Source organism: Caloenas nicobarica, chromosome 4 (assembly GCF_036013445.1).
Source record: "Caloenas nicobarica isolate bCalNic1 chromosome 4, bCalNic1.hap1, whole genome shotgun sequence".
Taxonomy (NCBI): domain Eukaryota; kingdom Metazoa; phylum Chordata; class Aves; order Columbiformes; family Columbidae; genus Caloenas; species Caloenas nicobarica.
In genome coordinates this window covers 29446789-29466586 of record NC_088248.1, presented here as the reverse complement: position 1 = coordinate 29466586, position 19798 = coordinate 29446789, and the positions used below count along the sequence as shown (strand labels likewise).

Genomic DNA, 19798 nt, shown 5'->3' with positions numbered 1-19798 from the left:
ATCTTAAGAAATTCAGAGACTTGGAGGTAAAATGTACTTTTCACAGTTCTACACTGTTTTTCCAGTTCTGTTTTGATCCTGCTGCTAGCCTGCCTGGGTAGTAACTAGACAGCAGAAGCTGATAAATCAGAAATTGCCATCACTGCTCAAAAGAGGAAAGCTTTAACAGAAGTCTGGACTTGTGCAGGAAGAATGGTTTTCCTTTCAACTACAGCAGCGATACATATTCTTAGTAAAATGCCAACCACGTTTGAAAAAGTCACATGCTGCATTGCCATATATAAAAAGAGGTCTCTGTCAAACATGCTAGGCCCAAAATTGGACCTAGATTAAAAATAAAACCCAGTCTCTTCCGTGGTGGGTATTTCAAACATCCCTGGAGGCACAATCTTTGCAGGAAGCATATAGAAAATATCTGTAAGCTTGACTCCCATTGGTATCTCTGCAGCACCAGTCGGCAAACCTCAAGTATCACTCCCAGATATAGGGTAAAGGAATTGGTAAATCTCGCCCAGAAGTAAATTATGTGTTTCAGGTAATATTGTTTTATAAAAAAGAAGGCAGAGAGAGTTATAACAAAATCCCTGATGCTAAGAAACAGGTTTTGTTTTCTCCCTCAATTGTTTCCTGGAGATGAGCCTTGAGGGCCTCCATTCTTTCAGAAGAGACAGCTGAGGTTGGATTTCTGCCCATGGTACCCCAGGAAAGGGCCTCATTCTCAAAAGAGTTCTCAAAAGCTCACTGCTCCAGTGGAGGACGACTGCAAATCCCTCAACCCAGTTAGTCCTTCCTTCTCCAGAACAACCCAGCCTCTAGAATTTGTTGAAATCCAGGCAACCGAACTCGGAGCCATGGTGCAACCTGAGCCTAGGGGATACCTGCTCATAACAGCACAAAACCCCAAACCAGGGTTCACTGGGAAACATGTTGTAAGAAGGCTGAGGAGACATCTTTCCTACAAAGAAGGACTGAGTAGGCAACAGGAGCAGACAAACTCTTGAGCTACCAAGGTGCAGTCTGACAAGGACTGTAAATCAGAGATCACACATGCACCAAACGGGAAGCTGAGTTTTCTCGATTCAGAAATATGCTTCTAGACTTAGGGACCCAAATGGTTTCTTTGGGAACAGACAAAAGCACAGTATTTTATTTTACAATAAACCTGGAGAGGGTACTGCTCCCAGGTGGCAGAGTGGGTACCACTTTCCCTTTGTACCTCAGCTATCATTTTGCTGATGAGATCTGAATATTTTTATTCTGTGCCTGGTTTATTTAAATGTCAGCTCTATAAATCAGAAGTGTCCCTCACTGTGCATAAATCTGATAGAGCATCGAGGGCGTTTGAATGGAAGCTCTGTGCACAGTAAAAATGGCAGTAAAACAATATTTCCTGTGTACAAATACCTTCTTAATTGCTATTGTTAGAATACTATCTTCTAAAAACTTTTTCTCTGTTGCTACAGACTGGCTATAATATAAAAATCTCTTGACTCCCAGTGAGAACGGAGACAGTTTAGAATATGGAACAGAATGGGATACGATGAGTATTTAGAAACTCGTGGAGTCCACTTTCTGCAAAGACAGATTAAATCATTAAAAAATGACACTGTCTGCAGTACCAATGCCTAGTCATAACTGCACTATTTATAACGGGATATTAAGCTTTAGTTATGTTACTGTCTTAGGCTACATAAACCACCAGGAAAGGAGAAAATAAATAAGGTTCTTGCAGATTACTTAGTTGTAGCAAACAGGAGGCTGCACTACTCAAAATGTTGCTTTGCGAGGCAATTTCACGGTTGAGAAGTGGTGGGATGGGTTGGGGGAAACAGAAGCCCAATTCACATTAACCAGCATGGCCCCAGTAGGACAGGTATAGGTCATGTTCTTGTTCATAGGGGCTAAAATGTCGCCAAGTTTTGCTGCTTCCCTGAAGAATGGGGAATGCATGTGAGCTCGAGCAGGTCAGATGGATATGTGACCTGACGGTGCTAACACAGACGCCAGCTCTTCCCAAAGTCAGGAGCAGCTCTGGCAGTAACATCCACCTCGAGCATACAGTTTAAGAGAGAAGGGGCTATAAAATAGCAACTTTGTTCTAGGCGTCTTGTAGTAATGCCTGCTAGCCCATGAGCTGCTGGAGAGAGGAACCAGGACCATGAGCTGAAAGCTCACAAGCTCCATCCGTAGAGGCACAGCCAAGGAAGGCCAGTGGCTTGTCTGTGGGCCTTCTGGTTGCCCCACAGGAGCAGCGAGGGATCTGTGGGCTGCCTGAGGCCAGAATCTAATTAATAACTTGCCCTACAGCCAACAATGACAATTAACAAAAATTCATTTGCCTCATTAAAAGAATTGCAGGCAATTGACTGCTTTCCATTGCTATGAATAGTTTCATTGCAGCTTTTACGGCATGCCTCTCCCCAAACCACCCTGACCTTCCAACAAGCGCTTACAGGAAATAACCAGTCAAACAGAGACTAAAAGTAAAAACAGACGATGGTTCTAACCACAGCGTAATACAGGTATTGTTGCTCATGGTGAATGCTTTTGTTTTACAAAGAGATTTTAAATTTTGTGACTCCTAAGTCTGGCTGGGCATCTTCTGCCTGGAATCCTTCTTGGTTGTGCCACACTCCTGGCACTGCTCTTCAAGTGAACAAAGTTTAATTCATTCCCATCCAACAATTTTCCTGCTTCAGTGACAGCATTAGCAGAAAAACTTTTTTTTTCTTTTTTAATATCCTTCCACTTGCAAAGCTGAGGAGCCTTGCAGCAAATGGATGTATTTGAGTACAGCTCCTGCATATGCATATAAACCCTACATTACCTAAAACTGCTTTTAAAAATCTTTTTTTTTTCTCAGGCAATATTGCTATGTCCACCCTCTAATCTTTAACTGGATGTCAGAGTTAGCATGTTGGTAACTTGTCTCGCCATCAATTTAATTCTGTTTTGACTGCTGATAAAGGAATAACATCATTTGACATGGAGAAGGACAGGCTGAGGAAGTTGCAATACATTAAGTACATTAAGATGTATCATGTTAATTGTTACAAGGACATACTTACTGTGGTCCAGCCAACCTGCTGACCCAGGTCTGTGAAATACAGTGTGATGATGGAGGAAACAGCCAGACTTTGAATGTTAATGGAATCCTTCAAATAGGGCCCATCTGTAAGAACAAAAAGAAGAAATGGCATAAACAACAGGCATCCTCACAGAGGCTCAGCGCAGGCTGCTCTGCTGGTGCTCAAGGTGTAGGCTCAACTTGTATACAGATTTATTTCAGTGACTTGATACTTATTCCCCAGGTTAGCAGCTCAAAACCTTTCTACAAGAGTTGTTTTCCTCTCATTTGAACAAAAAGCATTCGGCTGACATGATGCTGAGCAGCAATGCGCCACAGCTCCCACTATGCTCTCTCTGTTCACCTGCACTCTCAGAGACACATCATGCAATCACACAGATGGTGTCATAGAGCACTTTTTTGTTCTGTCTTGCAAGACTAATGGGAAAGTCGATGTTATGTCTTCCTCTCTGATAAGTTTTGCTGAAGCATTTACATTCTCAGGCTATTTTACAACAGGTGGCACCATCAGGATGAATGCAACTTCTTGGGCAAAGGCACACACTCAGGATTTTTTTGTAAGCTGTGTGACCTAGCCAGGCCGGGTCTATCTTGGCATTACTCTGCTTCCAGTCCTGATGGACTCAGAGTGTACAAGCAGAAATATAAAATGTCAATATCTGGTTCTCTTTTTTTTTATTGAGACAGTGAGCTGGACATTAGGAAACCCCAGCAGCCACTGGCACGGGGTGCTGCTGTGGCTGCAACGCTTTTCTCTTTTCCACTTTATGTATTGCATCTCCCAATAAACATTTCTTGACTGTTTAAGTCTGTGAGGGTGCTAAATTCCACCAGGTGCTGAGCCTTCATTTTCTAGGGCTCTGCAATGCTGCGTGTCCACAGACCAAATGTGACACGGTCAGCAGCAGCTGCATCTCCCGCTGCCACATCCACCAAGAACTGGTGTACTGGCCCCACCCCAAAAAAAGAGGCTGCCTCCTCCAGCCAGTTGTATCTTCTGAGGAGGCTGTAAGCAAGTATTACAACTGATAATGCAGTGAGTGAGGGGAGTGAATGGTTTTTAAACTGCCTTGTCTTCATTATTTGATCATATACTGTGTTCTGAAACATTTTTATGCAGTGGCTATGAAAACCATTAGATTCCTTTATTAATGAGAAAACTAATAAGTTAAGCTTTGATGTCAATTAATGAGAAAGTGCTAACAGTTCACCTAATAACACATATAGAGAGAGCAATGCTGTTACGAGGAGAATTTGCCAAAGGACTAGGAATATGCTAGGTGGCTGTACTCAACCCTGTGAATACTTACTGCGTTCTAGTTGCAGGCCAACACGGGAAGGGTACCACCGGGGACCTGTTGAAATCCAAAAACATGGCTGTTTAATTTCATAGTGGAGGATCTAAATTTCTCTTTCTGTTATTGACAGTATTCTGAAAGCTGATAGCTACAAATGTGAGGGAAAAAAATCCTCCCTCTAGGTCTCAGCTATACAAGGAGAATATAAGTGAGCTAGAAGGAGCACACGCTACATATATTAGAGCAGAAATCCCTTTTCCCCACCTGAGTGCTGGAAGGGCCAACTTCACTGCTGAACATTCCACCAGTGCACAAAAAGTGGCAGCGTGTGCACCACTGGGAATTATGAAGAGGACCATGTTTATTACTGTATTTGCCAAACCTCCATGTTAAATGTATCTGTCTTGCCCTTCCCTCCAAAATGATGCTTGTTCTGCAGTCTGGTCCAAAGGGATTGTTTTTTTCCCATTCAGGAATATAAAATCTGACTCAGGACATGCAGCAAGCACCAGTTCTTAATCACAGAAATCTCATTAGTCAGGGAAAGAGAGACACAAAAAGCAGAGGCACCTGGGTAGCTAATACAGGGCTATGTATGACTGCTAGTTCAAACAGGTACAAGTCTCCTGCTCTATTTGTTTCTCCCAGTGTCAAAGCAATTGGATCAGTGCCACAAAGCCTGCAGAAGGGCTGGTGGCTGTTCCATTTGTCACCTTGTCCAGCTCTCCATAGTGACTGCACGCAGGAGGCTGTGAGCATTGCAAAAAGACATAATTTAGCTGCTTTACTGTTGAAGGTTTTTTGGGGCTGACCTGGCACATTTAGTGTTGGAGCAGCTTGGGGAGATCTTACACAGTCCGTGGGGTTGATGGAGTTTAGGGGCAGCAAAGTCTGACAAAGGAAGGTGAGGGAACTGCTGCTCCCCCAGCCATCACTACCGCATTTATTTCCTTTGACACACCTTAGGATAGTAGATAGCCTGAAAGAGATTTGCTTTGTCTTTTCAGTTGAAAGTCTGGGTGAAACTGGTCAAATATAGCCATGGTTTTCTTTAGACCTATCTTACAATTGTTAATACTCCTGTTTTGAAGATACCAGTACCTTAAACAAACAAACAAAAATTCTTCACAATGACTGCGATCAAACATGGGAAAGAAACTCTGGGATTGACTTCCCTGGAGACAATCAAACTGCAGCTAGGGAAGATCCTGAGAGGTCTCACATCACTTGAAAGCTGGCCCTGCTCTGTGCAGAAGCCTGGCCCAGATGAACTCCAGAGGTGGCTTCCACCTGAACTGTAGTTTAGGATGAGCAGCAGAGCTTGTCCACCCCAGCAGCTGCTACCTGGAGTGGAAGGGAAGCTGTACCTGGTGTGCCTTGCACCCACCACGCAGGGGGACCCCGCACACCCTCATTCCAAAAGTACTTGGTCCAAGTATGAGTTCTGTAGGCAAGAAACAGCATTAGATGAACACAGGAACCAGGGCAAATAGCAGGAGGTGAGACATCCATCAAGTAAGTGGCAAATTTTTTTCAAGGTACCACAACAATCCCTGGCTATTAAAGATAACAAAATGAAGATAGAGAAAGAGCAGCTGTCTGACTTGTCAAGGAAGATATGATTTGCTCCAGGACAGCAGATATCAATACTTATTTGGGAGCCTGAAATGCAATGTCTGTGGGTTAAACTGGAATCTTCCTCTCGAGCACTCCTCCGCCTCACATTACAGAATGTTTCAATAAATGCCAATTTACGTGATCCTGTGGCAATGCACTTTTAGGTATGGCTCATCATCTTCGCAAGGGCAGAGGTTGTGCCTTTAAGCATGTCATCCTACATTTCCAGTCCTGTAGCCTCAATACACTGTAATGTTTAACATACTCAAAGATTTAGACAGATGGAAGTGTGCCCTTGCTGCAGTGACCCTGATATCACACCATGGTGTGGCTCTGGTTTCCAGCCCATCCGTGGGGTGCTGTGTGTATTTTGTGGAGGGACCTGAAATTAGCTGTTGGGTTGTTCCTCTCCAGCTCTTAATATCGGTGGAGGGCCACTAGATAATGTCAAGTCGAAATGCGATGCAAACGGAGTGTGGGACAAAGTCCAAACACATCTTTGCTTGTAAGTAGGTTGGTTTTAGACTAAATCTTAAGGGTCTGTATATATATCCCAGACCAGTTTTGACTTGATAAAGCAGAGATAGGCTGACCAGAAAATAAAAATGGTTCAAACCACAGGTCTGTTTAGCCAATATTACATTCTCTGATATTTAGCCAATATTGTGGTTCTGCAGTCACATTTCTCAGATTTCTAGCATTTGTGTAGAACAGCTTTGGTTTCTTTCTTTGTGGCGTGTTTGAACAGCTGTTGAAATGTCTTCCTGGTTTAGAGAAAATTATACAAAATATACAAAACCAATGTTGAATTTCCTGGGGCAGCTGGCACGGCTCCAGCAGCTGCAGGGCAGGCACTCAGAAGTCCTGGGCTGGACTTTGAAGTAAACCGGAACTGGATTCAGGGATGCAGGGTCTGGAACCAGGCCTTGGATCACAGGCATGACAGGCAGGGTGCTCTTCAGATGCTGGCCATGGTCAAAGAGAGTGAGACCCTCGTGATCTCCCACTTTTATAGGGTGCATGACGTGTATGGGATGGAATACTCAGTCAATTTTAGTCACCTGTTCTGTTTGCCCCTCCTTGCAAATACAACCCTCTTACTTATGGGGCGTGTGAAATTTTATCAGTAACCTTGGCTGCTATAGCAATAAATCTATACCTGGGCCTCTTCTGCATACCATTGCTACCCTTATCAGCTCTGGAATGGAAAACATGCAGCTAAAATTCAGCAAAGTGCAGTTACTTATAAGAACTTAGCTGGAAGGAAAATTCACTAAAAGAGAAATTGGTCTTGTTTTTAACAAAACCAGGACACCCAACTCCTGTTTGATTATTTCTGCCCTCCTGACTTACCCTTCTCTGGAAGGATGTTTGTCTTGGTCTTTAAAACCATCTCCTCCAGCTGCATGCACATGGGCACCCGACAGCTTTTCCCCTCCTTAGCTGAAAAAATATTTGCAAATTCCTTGATTTTAAGTGTCATCAACATCATTGACAATACTGCTATGCAAAGATGCACAGAAAACCGAGTTCTACTGGTCCCATTGCTCACATGGTTTGTTTCTTCACTGCATTTATACTAGAATGTCAGGAAGTCAGTCAGCTGACAATCATAGGAACTGAGGACAGTTTTAAAAGCCCATATGAAGTTTTAAAAGCATCCACGGGTACCCTTTATCCACAAGATTCAAACTGAGCTTAATATGTGCTCCACCACTTCGATATTGCGAGAGGTTTTGGAAATTTAACAACTAAGAAATACAAGTACTGGGTACTTTTCCAATAGTTAGGAAACTGAAGGGGTCAGTCTAATTTTTGTTAAGTTTCATAAAGATCCTTCCATAAAAAATCTTTAGTGTGCTGCCTGTTCTGCAGTAAATTACACAATGAAATGCCTATTTTTCCTGAAGTATTTATGAAGTTATGTGGACCTACATGAGAGAAAAGGTACACCATGACAAAGACCTCTCTTGCTGGGGAAATTCAGTGTGTTCCTTAGAATGCAGCCCTGTGTGCCACTGGGGAGCGAGGAGTCTAACAAATGCACAACAGAACTGATGGACACAGTCTGGAGATAATTAGCAGACTGACTTTCCATGAACAGCTAATTTTTATTGTCATTTAACTTATTTGCTTCTCATTGTATTTCACCACCCACACGTCTCTAATAACAAATAGGCTTAATAATTACAAGCAATACCTGCTGTGATATGAATAGGATGATATGAACAACAAAATTGCTATCATCAATCAACAGCAGCGTGTTGTTTAAATTTGCAGAAACACAGGAAATTCTGGGGACCACTGTGGCACCAATACTCCTTAAATGATCACAAAATGTTACGTGTTAGCTGAGAAATGTAACAGCACTTACATGAACTGAGCACAGCTGAAATGCATTCTGTTACCAGCGTCTCTCCACATGGTCCCACTCAAAATGTCCTCTTTGGCCACAAACCAAAGGATGTTTTGTTGCTTTGACCTGCTAAATGCAGGTGCAATCACCTCGTTATTTTATTTTTTGGGGGACTAGTGCAGAGAGGCCAGTTCTAGCCAGGCCTGCTGTGATGGCCCAGTGCCATGCTGAGCTCCTGAGCCCAGGCCTGGCCTTGGGGTAGTTCAGATAGACCATGGTTTTCCTTGTAAAAAGACCTTCAATATGGTGTATCAGAATATTTAAAGGCCTCAAAGTAGATCTATGTTTTTATGGGGAGTCAGTGGAAAGAGCAGACCCAGTGTGTCCTGTACGGGAAAATCTCAGCTGGTACTGAAATGGGGGTTGTGTTTAATGGCTGCGTATCCAGGGATAAATCCCTTTTCTTGGCTTTTTTTCTTTGAATATTTTCTCTACTTTGTTTAATTTGTCAGCTTTCCAGGGAAGATGTTTGGCCATGTATTTTACAAAGGCACCTTAACCTCTAGTTGCTATGGGGACACAAATAACCACTTTTTTCACGACACGTGGAATTTGAAAAATAAGCCATTTGACCATAAGCATTCCTCCACTTCTTTTTCCCTGGAAAAAAAATCTCAGACTTCAGCTATATTCTGATTGTGCAATAGAAGACATATTTCTTAAGAGTCAGCATAGTTTTTCTTAATGAATATCAATTGTTATTAGTGGTAAACAGGATATTACTCATCATTTAGAGGTCAATTTATGTCACTAGCAGATTAAGCTTCCACTTTTCCTTCTTCAACAGCTAGACATGGAAAGCAGCTGTGGAAATTCAAACAAACAAAGCATCAGAAACTAAAAGCAAGCAAGTATGGGTATTTTAATATTTTTGTTACATTGTTTCTCCTTTCTACTTCAAAAAAAAGAGAAAAAGGAAAAAGAAAATCCAGTCCTGCGCATTTCAATTTTCCATGTAGTCTGCTGCAGAAAGTGTGATTAATTTTGATATTTCTGTGTGGATTTGCATTTAAATTAATGTGCAAGGGCAAGGGAAGGGAATGCAGCTCACCTTTTATTTCATGAATAACAACCACAGAGTAGAATCCAGAGAAACAAGGAAACCTATACCCTGACAATCCTGGATCTGTAAGCGATGTCAGGGGAGTGTGAGGAGTTGAGCAGGTGCTGGATGCAGCATCTGCAGACACTTGTGTCCTGGCTCTGAAATGCCAACCCAAATTAAAAGAGCAATGCAGTATTTTATGCTGATTTGGGATCTGCATTCTGGCAGTTAGCTTTGATTCTCCTGTCTTTACAAGTTTGGAAAGGGTAACAAAGATAGTTGCTGACATATCAGGGGGATGTAAGAACTCAAGCAGGATTATCTTCCTTAATATAAACTCTATCAGTGAAGCCTTCGTACAAAGGGTGACCCAACCATGAGAAACTGCATATATATTTTACAGTGTGTTTCAGGGACCTAAAATACCCTTCCTTCTCTTGCTGTCTGTCTATATTCTAACATGGAATTTCAAAAAATGCAGCTTTATGTTTGGTGGCCTATGAAATCAGTTGCTATCTGAATCCTTAACTGCTCAAACACTGGGCAGAAGAGAGTCCTACCCCAGCCTTTTTTCTTTAAAAGCATTCCTTACTCAATTACCTAATGAAATATGCTAATGAAGTACAATTTTCTTTCAATATTTGACTGTCCAGGGGACAGTGCTCTCTCCAGCCTCTAAGCTCATCAAGATTCACTCCCTCGCTAGCCCCTAATAGCAGTGCTTTTTTTTTTTTAATATAATGGCTACACCAACGGCAGCAATTAACTGAACACATTTGAATTTACATGCTTTCTTCCTTAGTGCCAATTAAATTCTCACTAGAGAATTTAAACCAGAGCAACACAGATTGTCCAAAGCAAATAAACCACCAACATCACCTCCTGTGCGTTCCATTTCTGTGCCATTAGGTAACAGTTTTTTGAGCTAACCTTCCCATTTGCAGGCAGAATTAGTTCAAAGTGTTCAAAAATATTTTTGCTGTTGTTAAAGCATGGCTTTTGTTTCAAGAATTCAGCTTTTCATAGAGAAAGTGAGGTTTTATATTTCAAACTCAGAAAAAAACCCCATATCTCATATTTGATGACTGGCTTACTGGTTCTTTTTCAGTGTCTGATTTGCCATGCACAGTTCTCTTTTTCTTCTTTCTACCTCCAGCTTTTTTTTCTAACCACATTTATGGAATAATTTAGACCATACATTTCCTTTTCTTTGTATAAAGTTTTAGTAACTTCTGGTTGGCAGGTTATGAAGTTAGGTTTGCCTGCGTCGAGGAGAACATCCAGTCTCTTTAACTGCTGCTAGGCACAAGTTAGCTTTCTGAGCTGGAAATCTTGATTGGAAAACATGGTACCTCTTACATTCATTATGATGGGAAATAAAAAGTATGAGCCATATTACTCAGAAAGCAAGTCAGAAGGCAAGTGTACACTGAAAACAGGCAAGTGTCTAGATTGCAGCATTAAACCCACAGCCAATATACATCATAGTACCAGCAACAACTAGATATGATGAGGTGTTTGGGTCCTTCATAGAAAAATGTGAGACTAATTGGTGGGGATAGGAATTAGTTTCAATCAGATTTTGATGGGTAGAGTACAGAGTATCTTGAATTCCTTGAATGAACATTAAGCTCACATGAATCTGGTGGTAAAGGCCAGGTTAACGCTGGAATTCTATCCGTTCTTCAGACAAAAAAATAATACCTGATTTTACATTGATGTAGGAGCTGTTTAAAACAAAGAAATACCTTGTCATCTCCTATTAACAGTTCAGTAGGCTTCAGTTCTTCATTTTATGTGAAACTAGATATTCTCCAGGGCTTGGATTAGTTTTACAGGGCCTCGCGCTGTCCTTTTCTCAGTAGAGCCACAGGCACTAATATTAGACCCATTGTAACTAATAACAGGTAATTCTGATAAACAAATTCTATTGTTTCTCAACTAGATCTGTCAATTAAATCTACTACAAAGGCAACGAAAGCAAAGACTCTAGCTATGACATTTCCTTTTCTTAATGAGGCATTTAAATAGCATCTCGCATTTGTTCTCTGATTGTTTACATGGGATGTCATTTGTGATGCATTGTTAGAGCCCCGGAAATCTCAGCTGGGAACAATATCCCAGAGAGCAGAGGGCCAGTTCTGCTTCAAGCTACATCTCAATAGATTCACTGCCTTTCCTTTTATTATATTACTCATCTGAAATGATATCTGTAATTCTGCTAATGAAATGCAATAACATCAGATGTAGCAGCTGCCAAAAAAAGAGAAATAATGGGACTTTCCATTAAAGTTTTTGAGTTGATCTTCACTTTTTCTATTGCAGGCTTAAATATTGCTGGTTTTTTCTGAAGGTCATCTTGTTTCTCTGAGCATTTAATGGATAGCCTGGCTTTTGTGTTGTAGACACCTCACTTGCTCCAGTTCAATAGGTCATTAGGCATACATTTAAGTCATTCTTTGTCCCAAATGTTTCTTATGGGATCACAGCAAAAACAGACAAAAGATCACAAGGTGGATGAAAGGCAGGTTAATTATTCTTACTTTATAGATGAGAAAATGCAGCTCAAAAGGAAGACAGCATCTAGCACACAACTGACCCAGGTCAATAGCACAGACTCACACTGGTTCTGAATCAAGTCTCAAAGACTGAAGTCTTGAACTTCACGTTCATTTCCATGTGAACTGGGAGACTTCGAAAATCCTAGTTAGCCATCCGGCTTTTATTGCTATCTTCTAGTGCTTTAAAAATCTGACTCTAAAAGTCTTTTTTAAGGTCCTATGTTACTACGCGAACTGCTTCTAGGTGAGCCAAGCCTCAGCCATCATTTCCTAATTCAGTACACAATGAAAATATTTTTTATCACCACATGTACATTTCCAAAACCAAAACTCCAGGGTTATCTGATCAGATGCTTTTCAGACTGATCTAGTATCTTTCTCCACAACACTGAATGAGATTCAAGTGCTCAGCAAAAGTGAACTGCAGGGCCAGAATTGGTTTTCTGTTGTTCCAACATGGGGGGCCGAGCAAAGAGAGTTTGGGGTCTAAGTATAAAGTAAATTTTTAGTCACTTTGAAGATGACAATGATGAAGCTAACTCATCTTGGCGTCTTCTATCTTTTACATGTGTTAGGTCAATGATGCCATTCCTGGCTGGCTATTGCAAAAAAAATTTAAGTATTCCCAGCTCTTGTAGGTGCACTTCAACTATTTTGACAGCTAAGCCATAAATTCAAGTTACGCAAAACTACCAGCAGACAAGCTCTTGTATTCTGTATTGAGAGATTGGCACAGATGTGCCACAGGGAAGCTGAGAGGAGGTCATCCTCCTGAAACTTGTTCCCGTGTGTTTCAGACATGAAGGCTCCTGAAGAGGCTGGCCTGGTGGCCGAAGCAGTGTGCCAAGGCAAGGATTTAGCTCTCTTCTGGCACGCACGCTCTGGAGAGGCAGGAAGCAACTTAACTCACAACTATGAGCTGGGAAGGAAGATGGTAGCAACTGGTTTGAGTTTTGTGGCAGGAGCTTTGCTTAGCCTTGCAAAATAAGAAGTAAAGATTTTAAGTATATACGAGCCTCACTGCAGCAGTAACAAGGAATTCAAGGAGCTCCTAGTAAACTGAGTTGTGTTGACAGGCATAGAGAAGTAAAAAAGCTTAGAATTGTGTCGTTTGAGGAATACTGAAATTCATCATACACTTCTATTGCTATCAGCTGTGAGACTAAAACAAAAGAAAAATAAATTATAAATATAATAGGAAATAAATCTCTTTGTGTTTCCACTTAATCTAGTCATTTTCATTTACAAAATCAACACAGATGAATGAACAATTTACCCAGATGAAATCACTGTACTTCATAGTGCCCATTTGCAATAACTGCCCACCCCTGGTGATTCGCCTTCACTGTTCACTTCCAATTGATTCGTTACGAAAGCAGAAAGGGGAAATTTATTGAAAACAAATGCTGGATGTGACTGTCAAGCCAATGCACTCTGCGAGTTTGCACTGGGGATGTAAAGCTGGGCCGATGAGCTCTGCAGTCAGCAAGCCTGGACAGCAGTTTGCTGCCTGTCCCTTTGAAAACATAGATGAAAACATATATGAAAACTTCATATATGGATTTGAGCTGTGACTGTGGGCTAGCCTGAACTACCCAGGATAAGAATAGGGAGGAAGGAGACTGAGATTTGTCAAAAAGCATAGGCTTTGCAGCTGCCTTTCTGTCTGGGGAGTGCATCCAGCTCAAGGCAACTCATGCCAGGATCAGATCGTGGCCCTCTTTCCAATATTTTGGGTTTTTCAAATACTGATCTCCTAATATAGGGCAGAAGAAAGATCCCTCTGGAAGGCTCTGTGCCCTAGATATAGCTTCTTTGGGTCTCTTTAGTGTGTAAAACACATGAACGGCTCCTGGTTGATTGACAGGACAAGACTAGGAAGTCAGCTTGGGAGAGCCATAAAGAGCATAATTCAACTTCTCTGAGTCCCCAGCAGGTGTATTCATCAAGCACGAGTCTCTCCAGGCATCAAAATTGACAGATTTCATTAACTTTCTTCAACCTGAGAATCCAGCTGTAATAGACAGTGTGGCAAAATCAGAGGGAACTGCTGGTTCTCAGCGAGACTGTGTCATCAGACAGTCCCGATGATACAGGTGAGGCACTGGCTAAGCAGTCATTGTTATCCCTGGTACTGCTCTTAATGACTAATCCCCACAGCATCCTTTCTCACCCCTATGAGCCTTGCAGTTTAACATCACAGCCAGCCTCTGAGAGGGAATGATGTGATGCAGTAAGAACAGTCATCCTTTCCAGCAACAGCTATGCATCCAGCTCTTGTTGCAAAACATGGAGTTATTCCTTGAAGCCTTGCTCTTGTAATCATGCTCTCAGATGTCATTAAAAAGAGGCAAGCTGCAGATTCAGAGCATGAAAACCCCTAGCAGGCTTTTTGAAACGGAGAAAACAAAAGAGGACCTCCTCTGCTAGAGGATTAGTTTCAGTACCTCATGCTCTTCTCACAAGGCCTGCCTTGTGATTTCTAAGCAATGCGAGATTCTTTTCCTTGCTCTTCACTGGGCCAGCTTGGCTTCCACTGCTCTGTGTTTTGAAGATCTGCTTCAGGGCTTTGGGTGCACCTGTTGGGTTTAAAATGCTGCTCTCCTTCCAGCTGCTCAGCACTGTCTGAGCAGAGCACAACTGAGAGAGAGCGGGGAGAGAGGAAAGCTGGAGGCAGTCACAGCTGATTTGGAGATGGGAAGGAGGAGGACCATGCACAGGCCTCACCGTGCAGCTGGAGAAGAATTGTGTGATCTGGTACTTGTGCCTACATTTGTCCTCTCAGATGGTATGGGATCTCACTTGGAAGTTCAGTGGAAGTGTTTGATAGACTTGGTGAAATGGCGTGTTGGAAGGGGCTGCACAGGAGCCTCTGATGCTGCTTTTGCACGCAGAGTTGGTCAGGTTACGCTCTGACTGGGGGGTGATGGCATCGATGGGGCTGCCTGTTCTGCTGTGGCTTCTAGGGAACGAGCAGGAGGAAGAGCAGTAGGTGAAAGCTAGCAGATGAACATGGCTCTTAGAATAGCCTTTTCCAGGGAACATGGCTCTTAGAATAGCCTTAGAACTACCTGTAAGAAGCAGTTGTAAGCTGATATAGCAGACTTCTGAGGTTGCATAGTGTCCAGAAATTATGCTGTTTATTCTTGAGTGCCATCTACTGACAATTTCTTAATGATTTACTTTCATTGACATTGCTTATTTTAAATACCCTATGTAACATCTGTTAGCTTAGATGCGAGGGCTACAGTTTTGGAGCTGAAGGATTAGGAGATAATATTTTATTGGGACAGCTGGCAGCTTGTAATGTTCCTTATTCCTTGACCATCTCATTCCCCTCTGCAGACCAGGATACTCTGCATGTGAAGTTCTCAGTTCTCTCTTCAACTTCCCTTTTTCCTTCCACCCATTGCCAGGCTTCCTCCCATCTGTCCTTCCTTCCCTGCCTGCTTCTGCTGCATAAAGGGCAATTTCTGGCCTCCCTAAGCTTTCCTTTCTGACTTCAAAGAGTAGTTCTAGTCATGCTAGCTCCTTGTACAGGAGGTTGCATCCAGGAGTTTGTTACCACCTTCTGTTCTAGATTTTTCAGCTACTCTTGTGCAGTAGCCTTGAAAATATTTAATGATCACTGACTCCACGATATTACCTGTTCTAGAGGTATTTTATTTTAGTTATGTGATATTTGAATTAACATTATTATTACAGCTTTTCATTTTCTATCAGTAAGATTTCCTCCCCCACCAGTCCAATACATTTTGCAAAGATAAAAACAAATTAAAGGTGAAGAGTTATTGTCAAGGACAAGAGCTCGCAAAGTTTAGCCTAAAACATATTTCTTTCCTCATTGAAACTCTCATCTTTATAGATAAAGAAAATGCCAGGTACATAACTCATTATAAGCAACTGAGAAAATGAGACAAGAGGCTTCTTGCTTATATAGTGTTTTTAGCTTGGTTTCACCTCTGCCAGCAAGCCAAAGGAAGGAGGAAAATAGTAGTAAAGTCACCTAGTGCAGGCACAGTGGCTACAGTGACCACGAGCTGATTCCAAACAGCCATCTTCAATCTGGAGAAAGCCTTTAATTCCAAAGGAAATAGCAGTTTGTCCTGGATGGTTATTCTTCACTAAGAGCTCACAGATCCCTGGATCTCCAGTGATAAAACTGGGACTGCCCCCCTGAACTCAGTGCCACAGAAAACACAGGGTTAGGCTTTGCTGGGGTTGTTTCAGTAGAGACAGTTTTGCTGCAGTGAGGGCTGAGGAGTATTTCAGTATTTGTTCCTGGGCTTCTACGCTCACATTCTGCCTTTTATATAAACACAGATCCAAACTAGTGTTTGACTGACTTAGACACTACTGAGCAGTAACATGTTACATGCATCCCATTTCTTTTATTTTAATGAATAACAGCCTCCTGTGCTGCAATTCATAATTCAACCTTTTTCCTCCTTTCTTGAATCAGGCAGCAAAAACCAATCAGTGACAGAGATGATGTTTGTGGAATTGCTGCACAGGGGTTCCTCTTGCTGAAGGGCTGACAAGATACCAGCTGAGGAGTAAGCTTAATTGCATGGATGATCAAAAGAGAATGGGTGTAGACAGGGAGAGTGTAAGGCGGTGTGCGCGGGAGTGTGTTTTAGCATAAGATTATAGGGAACCTGTGAGCCTGGCACACACGAAACGACAGAAATGAATGCATAAGCTAGTACGGAATAGCATGCTAACCAAAGGCACGTACAGATCAGCTTCAGTCCCTTCTCAGCTCTTGCCTAAAAGAACTGGATTCTGTAAGCTGTCATCCTCCAAACTATATGAAGAGAGAAAAAGGAAGGTTAGTTCTTTGCAAGTGGGAAAGGAGAAGGAGGGGGGAACCTCAGGAGACAACAACATCCAGGTGGAACTGGAAAAGAAATGAAATGGGAAAAAAGGACACAAGCCACTGACATGGTGTGCTCCCAGGAATGGTGGAATTGAACTGAGAACTGAAAAAGCACTGAAGGCACATGACAGCCCTTCCATGTGCAGTAACGCCCCATACTGTCAGAATTTCCATTCAGGATTTGTATGGTGCTTTGTTGTATTTTACTGTCTGCCTTTATAGTCAGCTCCACTGACATTGCTGGGAGTACTCGTGGAGCAGTGAGGTACCTCTAAATATGAAAACTGGTGCCATTAAAATGGCTTATACACAGACTCGCACCATTGTAGCCCAAATCCATTGAAAACCTCATTACAGTTAAACTGGCATAAACCTCTGTGCCAGTGATCTTCAAGCTGCATCAATATAAACCCAGTTTAAATTGATTTAGGAGAGTCTAGGCAGAAATGCACTGCATTTCACAAACTGATGGGAGGACATACTTTTATTGAAATATTAAATCTTATGCACTCAGGCCTTTTCATATTCAGCCGTGCAGTTTTTGGACTTTTACCATTCTGCATTTTACAAGCCCATACAGGGAGTGAAAACAAATAGTTTTGAAGCAGTCAGGAGCCTTTTGCTTCATCAACTGAGCCTTTGTGCAACCACAGAAGCCTCAAGCTTTAGTGTTTTATAAAATTTTAAGGACAGAGGAGAAGCATAATACTTCTTTTCCTTACCCTACTCTGAGCTCTGTCTCTTCACTAAAGCTTTTTTTTTTTTTTTGCAAAAGGCATCTAGCCTTTACTTGAATGCACTGTTTTTTGTAAAAATAATGAAAGCCCATCATCTAAGGTGCTTACTCCAACAGTAAACCATCCTGCCTCTTGGAACCAAATACCTCATTCCTAATTTGAGTTTCTGTGGCCTTCACTTCCAGCCCTCAGTTCTTGTTGCACATTTTCTACTCAACTAAATCCTTCCACAGTTCTAAGAAGTCCAGTTCAAGTTAACAGGCCTTTCATAGACTTGCACGTCTCAAACATGGGTGACACTCCAGGTTACTAGTCCTCAGCACGAGTAGCAATGTACTTCCCAGAGGTAGGAGTGGAAGAAACATTTCTCAGTGTCGGAGCAAGGGTGGCACAGTTAGACTCTCTACAAACACAGATACAGCAGCATTTTAGCGTTTCAGAACTCAAGGCACACTATACATACATATACATCTTGAAGCTTTCAGGTATATTTGGCCCTACTTCCCAAAATCCTGACCCAGCAATCAGTGGATAAAGGTAAATGCCACCAAACTTTGGTGCTCGCTACCTTCATCGCTTTTTCTCCCACCTTTCCATCCAACTCCCTGTAGGAAGGGGCTGGAGGCACGTGGCTAGGAGGAAGCAGAAAGGAAGAATCCAGGAAAACTGCTCTGTTCTCTGGCAGCAAGAGGGATTTTCAAGTATGATTGCTCTCATCTCATGTACAAGGTCCATATCTGTGGCCTATATGTGCAAAAATTACCTTCCCCTCCGTTTTCTCCCCTCCTCATGGATAAGAAAAACAAAAAAAAAAGCAGTACTAGAAGAAAGGGAGTTTGTCCCAACCATTAGGGAACTGGACATGGCTGAGTCAGTCAAGAAGTCCATCCGAGTGCCTGCACGACCCAGATATGTCATTTAATCACTCTGCACCTGAGTTCTCCACTACAGTAGTAACCTGGTCTGTTTATGGTCAGTTTGAAGCCGTCTAATGTTATTGAAGCTTATCTCATATAACACTGGGAGGGCAAATGCAGCTGTGGTCTTGAAATGACACTGTGATGTTAAAAAGAGGATAGAAAGTATTGCTCCTCATGGGCTGGCAGTGATAAATTATGCAGTCCTCTCCTTCCAGCCTCCTGCATCTGTGATAGCTACAGTAGAACCTTAGTCCAAATACTGCTCTAATTTAGCACTGGAGCTGTCAAGCCACTCTCAACTTCGGTGCGAGATTTCATGAAAAATAAATTTGACAATTTCTCTAAGCTGAAAGGCCTCTAACCATGCCTCCAGCCTGCTAGCTGTAGTACTTACATGCTTTGTGAAATTTGTGTTTCACATCAAGAAGGGTAGATGATGGAGGTACCTGGAAAAGAAAATAAATGCATGCAGATTAGTTTTTCTATCATCTTCACTCTGGGAACCCTTCTCTCCTCTATGGAGAAACAATTCAATTAGTCTGCAAGTTCCTTAGGCAATAATGAAGCAAATCAGCCAATTTGCTCTCACATGTTGATATGTTATTAAGGATTGTCTGTATTTGATTTACACGTTACCTGGGCCACCTCTGCTTGGTCACTGGAAGACTAAAATCCCAAGGGTCAAGAGGGAAAGTTCTGGCCCTGCTCAGGGCAGTAGCTGCCTCCAAGACCAAACCAATGAGACAACGTGAAGGGATAGCTCTAAAGTCAGGTTCAAGCATTAGGTGTCTCTCGTGAAGACTTGAAGGTGTCTCCCTTGAGGGGCCAGTCACAAAGGTGGCAGGTTCTGTCTTTTCTGTCTGAAATTAGTTGGCTTCTGTGTGCTGTTGTTCATGTGCACCGAAGCAATTCAGGTGTCACAGTGTTAGATGGCAGTCTGCAGGCCTATTAGGCTCTATTTTATTATGTATATTGATTTCTTAATACACTTTGTACAAAGTATCTGAGAAATACTGAAGTTACTACAGTGAAAGACTTAGAAGGACCTTGCATTTACAAGGAAAGGGAATGAACGACCTCAGGATGTAGTATGTTCATCTAGAGATGGAGGTGTCAAGAGGCAAGGGTCTGGTCTTAACGAGACCGTCCCTTCACAGTTGACACTGAGTTAATATTCTATGTTGTTCATTTAAGCACAAAGACTGAGAAGTAAATTGAACTGTGTCTTAACCATGGG

General features: G+C 42.1%; 1 protein-coding gene across 14 annotated transcripts in view; it reads right to left on the bottom strand.

Annotated features, from left to right (window-relative positions):
* Positions 1 to 19798, bottom strand: part of TECRL (trans-2,3-enoyl-CoA reductase like) — a 58905-nt gene that overhangs the window by 26801 nt on the left and 12306 nt on the right. For 11 of the 14 annotated variants that reach the window (XR_010606125.1, XR_010606124.1, XR_010606123.1 and 8 more), the window contains exons 2-5: positions 18956 to 19007; positions 7357 to 7446; positions 4399 to 4443; positions 3069 to 3172 (exon numbers count right to left, since the gene is read on the bottom strand). Coding sequence is in view for 11 of the 14 variants with exons in the window: in XM_065634021.1 (XP_065490093.1) it covers positions 3069 to 3172; positions 4399 to 4443; positions 7357 to 7446; positions 18956 to 19007 (291 nt within the window). In the remaining 3 variants the exon portion in view is untranslated. Of the gene's footprint in view, positions 1 to 3068; positions 3173 to 4398; positions 4444 to 7356; positions 7447 to 16750; positions 16833 to 18955; positions 19008 to 19798 lie in introns of all 14 variants that reach the window. The other 3 variants (XM_065634031.1, XM_065634030.1, XM_065634023.1) reach the window with 3 other exon arrangements.